The following is an 8769-nucleotide window of genomic DNA, read 5'->3' on the forward strand; positions in this document are numbered from 1 at the left end:
AACACATATATTTTCATTATGTGGATTGATTTTTCCCCGTCCTAACCACAGTATATTTATAAGAAGCCAGGCTACAAACCAAGCAAGTTCACCTGCCAATACTCCTGCACCCAGGAGATCCAGGCAGTGATGAGCCAGGCATGACCTACGATTTCTCTTCCACACAATAGGACTGTTTACATGACAATTATGTATATTTCCGCTGAAATCTGACAAATAATTCAGCTTTGAGAAACCAGTGATTGAGCTACTCTCACTTTCTTTGTGTGTGGCATCCCTGAAGATGCGTGGATGACCCTCTGCTCCATCTCATTTATATAGAATCTGTTTCTTTGGCACATGTGACCAGATAGCTTGTTTTCTGTAAGAAGCTAAGAGTCACTGTGCCTTCTTGCTCAGTATTCATTTAGTTTCTTCTCAACTGGAACTCATTCATGAGCTGAAAGTATTACACTATACATCTCTTTCATATACCCAAAGTAGTGGGCTTGAGACTACCTTGTGGGAGGAGTTCTTGCAGTCTTCATTGAAAGCAGTTTCTAGCCAGGCACTGGTGGCTCACACCTATAATCCTAGCTACTTAGGAGGCTGAGATCTGAGGATCATGGTTCAAAAGCCAAACCCGGTCAGGAAAGTCCATGAGACTCTTTTCTCCAATAAACCACTAGAAAACCTGAAGGGGCACTGTTGTTCAAGAGGTAAGGCGCTCACCTTGAGCTGAAGAGCTGAGGGACAGCGCCCCCCCCCCAAGCTAACAATAAAATAAAATGAAACAAAATAAAATAAAATAATAGCAGTTGCTATTTATAGTGAGAAAATCTGTATTTCAATCTTTTTTTTTGTCAGTCCTGGGGCTTGAACTCAGGGCCTATGCACTATCCCTGAGCCTCTTTGTGCTCAAGGTTAAATGGAAGTGGCGCTGTAGCTCAAGTGGTAGAGGGCTCGCCTTGAGTTGAAGAGCTGAGGGACAACACCCAGGCCCAAAGTTCAAGCCCCATGACCGACAAAAAAAAAACAAACTATATAGACCACTTGAGCCACAGCATTACTTCCGGCTTTTTCTGGGTAGTTGATTGGAGATAAGAGTCTAATGGGGGCTGGGAAGGTGGCTCAGTGGTAGAGCACTTGCCTTGCATGCATGAGGCCCTGGGTTCGATTCCTCAGCATCATATAAGCAAAAAGAAAAAAGCTGGAAGTGGTGCTGTGGCTCAAGGTAGAACGCTAGCCTTGAGCTGAAGAGCTGAGGGACAGTGCCCAGGCCCAGAGTTCAGGCCCCATGACCGGACCCAAAAAAAAAAAAAGAGTCTAATGGACTTTTCTGCCTGGGCTGGCTTTAAACGGTAATCCTTAGATCTCAGCCTCCTGAGTAGCTAGGATTACAGGTGTGAGCCACCGATGCCCAGCTTGTATTTTAACCTTGACCTTCTACTTGGCTAGCTCCTTGACCTTGGATGAATTGCTTAAGTTTCAGCTTCTATCTCTTTGTCAGGATTAATATTAGTATGTACCTATCTTTCCATCTCTCCTTTGTTTACTATGAGGATTTAGATGAAAAAATACACAAGAATTGGGGCTGGGAAAGTGGCTCAGTGATAAGAGCACTTGCCTTGCATGCCTGAGGCCCTGGGTTTGATTCCTCAGCACCACATAAGCAAAAAAAAAAAAAAAAGCCAGAAGTGGCGCTGTGGCTCAAGTGGTAGAGCGCTAGCCTTGAGCTGAAGAGTTGAGGGACAGTGCCCAGGCCCAGAGTTCAGGCCTCACGACCGGACCCCCTCCCCCCACAAAAAAAACCCACAAGAATTACTTAGCATGGAGCCTAGCCATTTTTGAGTTAAAACTCTATTAACATTATCATAATTATTTCAATGTCAGCTGCTATACTTACTGTTCCTAAAATGTAACTTTCATGAAGTTACATTTGATTTTGTAATGTATCTGATGCATCTATTGACAGTAGACAAAATCATGGGGTTTCCTCCTTCTTCTTCTCCTCCTCCTTCCAAGATGGAAGGATCTTGAGAGAACATCCTGCCTGTTGCTTCTTAGAAAAATTACTTACAAGATGTTTGTGTTTGAACACAGGTCCTCTTGCTTGCTAAGTAGGTGCTCTACCACTTAAGCCATGCCCCCATCCCTTAGAGATGCTTAAAAAAAAAACACTGATATGCAAGTGTCATCAACCTAAAGAATCATTATTGTTTGAATCCTTTCAGGAAAATTCTAGTGAAGGCAAACCTAATTTACAGTGACCGAAAGCAGATCAATGGAATTAATGTTTATGAATTACCACTAAGGTGCAAGAAATTGAAACAAGTACTTTATACAATTGTCTTGCTGAAATTTTACAGTAATTACTTTTACAATAACTCTTTCTATTTTAAGAGACAAATCAGGCTTAGAAATCTGCCAAAGATAACACAACAAGCGTGTAATAGAACCAGGTCATGAAATCAGCTCTGTTTTCAATTCCCATGCTTTCTCTGCGCACTCAGTTTCCTCAGTTCAGTAGTTATTCTATTTTCAATTATGTACTTTTTATGTATTCTTAGTTCCTTACCTAACTACTATATAACCTTAAAAGTGAGAACTGATCTTACTACAAAGAGTAATCTCCACAACAATTCATTTGGCCACCTCAATTTTAACAATGTCCAATTTTTAACTTCATTAGATCAATAGGAAGGATAACTCAATAGCTAGGAAGACCTATAGTCAAAATTTATTGTAAAAGCTATGTCTGAATTCTTCAGCCTTCTCTGGACCCTATGAATGATCTCCAAATTAGACCAACATTACAAACAATAGTCCAGCTAGAACAGTGATCTATTTTAAAACACATACCAAAAAAATGCCTGGGGTGATATTGTGTCTTTGAACCAGAAGTGGACAATCACTGCCTGTAAATTTAGATGCTGACAAGATGTTGTATTTTAGCAACCGAAAGGGATCCAAATGACTCTAAAAGAAAAGAAAAGAAGTTTAAAAGATACTTCACAGGCAACTGAGTTTTTGTTCTACTTAATAGTATTTGTATTCTTTAGTATTTGTATTCTAGATTTTATCCTTACTATTGCTTCCATGGCTCATCAAAGGTTTGTGTATTGCCAATGGCTAGTGAACATTTTTGCTTCTTGTTACTTGACTCCTTTATGGCATGTGAGGTTAATTTGTATCACTCTTCAATTCTCTCACAGCCTCTGTGGCCACATTTTTTCTAGGTCTCCTTCCTGTGCCCCCAGGTCTTCATTAGTCTTCAGCAAATACATTTTTTTCTGTCCTTTACCTCTAAGTTTCTACTATACTAAAAAGTGTTATTAGAGGCAATGCTCCAGGCTATTCACTATCTTCACACATATTTCTATTATTTTTTGATGAGTAAATAACTAAACATCTACCGAAACTAGTGCTCTCCTCACAAAATTTGTAAGTTGAGATGTTGACTTCTTTTTTTTGGGGGGGGGTGTCCAGTCGTGGGGCCTGAACTCTGGGCCTGGGCGCTGTCCCTCAGCTCTTCAGCTCAAGGCTAGTGCTGTACCACTTGAGCCACAGCATCACTTCCAACTTTTTTCTTTTTGCTTATGTGGTGCTGAGGAATCGAACCCAGGGCCTCATGCATGCAAGGCAAGCGCTCTACAACTGAGCCACCTTCCCAGCCTGAGATGTTGACTTCTTGATCTTCCATTTTTCATCACTCAGGAAACCAAAACTCAGCATGTCCAACAGGACTATTTATTCTTTTCTTTAAATGTTCTTATGGTGGATTAAACATAGCTACAGATTATTTGCCACTCCATCAAGAGATGGATGCCATTTCTGATGCCCTTGAATCTAGTTTGGCCTGGGATAGGCATTGACCAATAGCATACGTGCCACTGTGAGACTAGGTATTAAGAGAAGTAGTTCCCATTTCACCTCTTGGAACATTCCTTCTTAAAACAGGCATCTTGTTATGCAGAATCTGGAGCAGGGCTCCAAGAGTCCTTATGAAAAGAGATCCCTGGGCCAATTGCCATAATTAAGCTCCAAATGGCAGTAGCACTTCCCACCAGCCATGTGAATGGGCTTGAATCCCTTGGCCTGTTCAAACTGACTTCTCCAATGCTCCATGAAGCAGGGTTAAGTACCATTCACAAACAAACAGATGCTTACTGGTTTAAGCTCTTATGTTTTGAGATAGCCACCTAAGCAATAAGACATGTTGAAATTCGTTTATTTTTATTTTTAGATGGCCTCTCTCTATGTAGTTCAAGCTGGCTAGAACTTTCAATCTTCCTGCCTCAGACTTCTAAGTATAGGATTCTAAGAATATGTCAAGCATCCAGCCTGAGATATTTCTTACCCTCCTTCTTCTAAATTCCCTATCTCGGGGCTGGGAAGGTGGCTCAGTGGTAGAGTGCTTGCCTTGCATGCCTGAGGCCCTGGGTTCGATTCCTCAGCACCACATAAGCAAAAAGAAAAAAGCCGGAAGTGGTGCTGTGGCTCAAGTGGTGGAGCGCTGGCCTTGAGCTGAAGAGCTGAGGGACAGCGCCCAGGCCCAGAGTTCAGGCCCCACGACCGGACCCCCAAAAAAAAAACAACTCTAAATTCCCTATCTCAATGAATAAACAAACAAATAAAAACCAGTGCTACTGTTCTCTAAATTGTCCAAATGAGAAGATGAGAGGTAAACTCTTCCCTACTTAATACTTCCAGATCTTATGGAGTCTTATTTCTGATGCAGCCTTACTTCATATGTACCATCCTTTTCTCACTTTCACTTTGATAATTTCACACTTGGTTAAGTGCAGTAACAGTTGTCCCTGCCACTCTGCATCTTTCTATCAAAATTATCCTTCACCACACAGTCTTTTCATGTTGTTTCTATGCATAAATCCTTTAACGAACCTTCCTACTTTTCAAGCAGAGTTCAAAATCCTTTCAAGCCTCACAGTCAGGCCCCTGTGAACACCTGTTTGCTGGCTTTCTCAATGTGATCTGTCCCACATCCTCTTGTCTTCCAACATGGAGTCTTCTAAAACATGGCAATGTATAGGAAAGTGCTCTCCACCTGAATCATACTGCTCTATACGATGCTTCCTGCCTGAATGCTCTATCTATATTTCTGACCCATGCTCTGGTTGTCACTTCACCATGCTCTGGTTGTCCATTTTCTGGATTGCCTTTTCCTTGAAGATAAGATTAGACTTGAATGAAATTCCAAAATCCAGTCCCTGTCACATTACCACATATTGTAAGACTTCAGTAAATGTATCTGTACAAGTAGTTCCTAGAAACCTACTCTTAAAAATGCCATCAACCACTCATATGAAGCCAGCTGCTTCTATCCTATCATCCATGTAGAATGTCAGAAACATACTGTCATCTTTGCCCTTTACCACATACTGCATGGTGAGAAGCTCACCTATGACTCCAAGTTCCCCTCTGAGGATGCCAGTAACAAGCTGCCCTGAAACTGTGGCACCAAGGGCTGCCATCACTTCCTTAACTGAGGCTCTATTGCCATTGCCCCTCACCTGTGGCTCCCTACCCTTCCTGAGTATCTCATTTCCACATTCCTGCTCAGAGTGATGTGGTCATGCTTTGACACAATCCAGGACTTTTGGCTTTCACATGCCTTCACCTGAGGAAGATCAAATACTAATATATTATCAAGCTAATATATTCATTAGAGCTATAATAAGAGTAAGGTGGGACAGGGAGTGGAACCATCAGGATAGAGAGAGCCATAGTGTGAGTGAGTCTAAAGAACTCAGACTTGACTTAAAGGATTATAAGAACACTGCAGTCATGTTCACATGGTAAAAAGAACACTCTGTAATAGGTAGAAATATCAAAGAGACCAAGACCAGAAGCAGAAAAACCAGTTAGGATAATGTAGAAAATCTGTGGGCAGTAATAAAGGCCTGCAGCAAGCAGAAGTAGTGGGGTTGAGAGAAAGAGACAGTCAGGGAAGTAGGCCACAGTGATAAAATAAAAAAAATAAGAGTTGTTTTAATGCATGGCTACGGAGACTGGTAGCAACTACTTGAAGAGTATTCAGATAAAGTAGTTCAGAGCTTAGCCAAGACTCAGTTAAATAGAATGATAAATTACTAATGTCTGCTATGGACACAGAATGGGAGAATATTGGCATTCTATTCTATTGGACTGGAAATATTCTATATCTTGATCTGGATGGTGATTACACAGATACATAAAAATTCATTATGCCATATGCCTGTATTAATCCATTTTGCCTTGCTATAACAAAATATCAGATATATATTTAAAAAGATTTATCTGGCTCATGATTTCAATACCTGGCATGCCACCAGAATTCCAAACAGCACTGGCATCTAATGATGGCCTCCCTGGCTATTTCACAACATGGTGAAGCATGAAGAGAATGGCTACATGTGGAAGAGGCCAAGAAAAAAAAAAAAAAACCTCAACCTTAAAACAATACATTTTCATAAGAACTAATCTAGTCCCATGGGACCTAATACACTCCCTTATGATAGTCATTAATTTCTGCTAGTGGTAGCATCACTGTGATCTAATTATCTCTTACAGGACCCTACTTTTAAAGTTTCTACCACCTCAATACCAATTTTCTAAGCACATGAAACTTTGGGAATAAAGTCATAGCCATTAAATTTTATAACTTTTATCATATGATCGTAATACCTCAATTTTGGAGAGTGGAATGTGGTCAGTGAGGTACAGTGGCTCATGCTTGCAATCCTTGTACCTTAAAAGGTAGAGCTAGGAGGATCATAGTTAGAAGCCACCCTTGAGTAAGAAAAGTCAGTAAAACCTTATCTTGTTTTCTTTTTATCTTTTTGTGTGGTGTTCTTGGGTTTCAAATCAAGGCCTGGGTACTGTCCTGAGCTTTTTTGTTCAAGGCTAGTACGTTATCCATGAACCACCGCTCCATTTTTGGGTTTTGGAGTGGATAATTAGAGATTAGAGGCTCATGGACTTCCTTGTCTGAACTGGCTTCAAACCAGAATCTCAGAGCTCAACCTCCTGAGTAGCTAAAATTAGAGGTGTGAGCCACCAGTACTGGCTGAAAGACCTTATCTTAAAGAGTAAAACATATGGCCAGGTGCTGGTGGCTCATGCCTGTAATCCTAGCTACTCAGGAGGCTGAGATCTGAGGATTGTGGTTCAAAGCCAGCTGGGGCAGGAAAGACCGTGAGACTCCTATATCCAATAAACCACAAGAAAAAAACAGAAGTGGCACTGTAGCTCAAGTAAAGCGCTCGCCTTGAGCTGAAGAGCTGAGGGACAGAGCCCAAACCCAAAGTTCAAGCCCCATGACCGACAAAACAAACAAACAAACATATGTTGATGTGAATATGTAATCAAAGTAAAGAGAGGCAAAAGGGTCAGAGATTCACAGTCTAAGCTGGCCCCAGGCAAGAGGGTGAAACTATCTGAAAAATAAGTAAGGCAAAGAATGCTGTTGTTCTGACTGAAGTGGTTGAGCACTTGCTTGGCAAGTATGAGGCTCTGAGTTCAGACTCCTCATTCTCCAAAAATATTGAGGCATTCATAATTTTTTATGTTACTGAGAAAATGTATTAAGATAAAGCATACAACAAAACATTTTCCTACATGTTATTACCTGAATGCAAGGCATGGTTCTGGATCTATTTAGTTCTCTGTATACTTTAGTTACTTCTTCGATATGCTTGTCCTTTTCCTTAGCTGAGAATACATAGACGATTATAATTTGATCTGTAGAGGCTAGCTGGTTGTTTATAAGGTTATCATACTCCAGATCTGTCACTTCAGGAATGCTGTAAGGGCTACATCGGCATGTATCCTCTTCCTTTCCACACAGTGTTTGCCTCAGGACTACAGGACAAATCAGCAGGGAACCAAAACATGAATCCTTTCTGTCATTGGGAAGAGAAAACCTGGAAATGTAATAGTGAGGAATCACATTGAAGAATTGTAAGGACAGAAAGAACATCCCTAAATTATGGGTGATCACTTTGGTACAACATTGAAATTTAATTCTAGACAGCATTTCATTTGCTAACATGCTACAATACTTATCAGTGCAATAAATATTACATATCAGCTCTGCAGGTAAAAGACTAAATAGTTGCTAGTAAGAATGACACTAGAACATTAATTGCAATTTAATGGCAAGGAGAATGTACACAAGGATGGTTTGTAAGATATTTCCTCTTATTCTCTCAACCATTGGAACAACTGAAGTCGTATCCTTATGGATGGAAAAGATGAGCCTCAAAAACTGAGGTGCAATCATTTGGCCAAAAGCACACAAATAGAAAAAAGAATAAAGTAAGACAAAGCTGGATTGGTATGTACACTTTTCCTATCATAATTTTCCCACTGGACATTATTGAAGATGAAATGCCTATAGCATACTTCTGAATTGGATTTTTAGGTTTATTAATAGACTGATAAGCCATGGTTAGAGAACAGAAATCTAAATCCTGGCTTGCCACCTGACACTCTCCATGTAACAGTAAATCCTTTGACTTTTTTTTTTTTTGTCAGTCATGGGGCTTGAACTCTTGGCCTGAGCACTGTCTCTCAGTTCTTCATCTCAAGGCAAGCACTCTACCACTTGAGCCACAGCGCCACTTATGTTTTTTTGGTAGTTTATTGGACATAAGAGTTTCACGGCCTGCCGGGCGCTGGTGGCTCACGCCTGTAATCCTAGCTACTCAGAAGGCTGAGATCTGAGGATCACGGTTCAAAGCCAGCCCGGGCAGGAGAGACCGTGAGACTCCTATCTCCAATAAACCA

The 8769-nt window shown here is 40.8% G+C and overlaps 1 protein-coding gene across 1 annotated transcript in view; it reads right to left on the minus strand.

Moving 5' to 3' along the window:
* The window catches only part of LOC105988289 (uncharacterized protein C3orf20-like), a 47449-nt gene that overhangs the window by 23916 nt on the left and 14764 nt on the right, over positions 1–8769 (minus strand). Inside the window, exons 4-5 of the mRNA XM_013019865.1 lie at positions 7610–7904; positions 2842–2958 (exon numbers count right to left, since the gene is read on the minus strand). Coding sequence (XP_012875319.1) covers positions 2842–2958; positions 7610–7904 — 412 coding nt within the window. The remainder of the gene's footprint in view (positions 1–2841; positions 2959–7609; positions 7905–8769) is intronic.

This window comes from Dipodomys ordii, unplaced genomic scaffold, assembly GCF_000151885.1.
Source record: "Dipodomys ordii isolate 6190 unplaced genomic scaffold, Dord_2.0 Scaffold3, whole genome shotgun sequence".
NCBI classification, from domain to species: Eukaryota; Metazoa; Chordata; class Mammalia; order Rodentia; family Heteromyidae; genus Dipodomys; species Dipodomys ordii.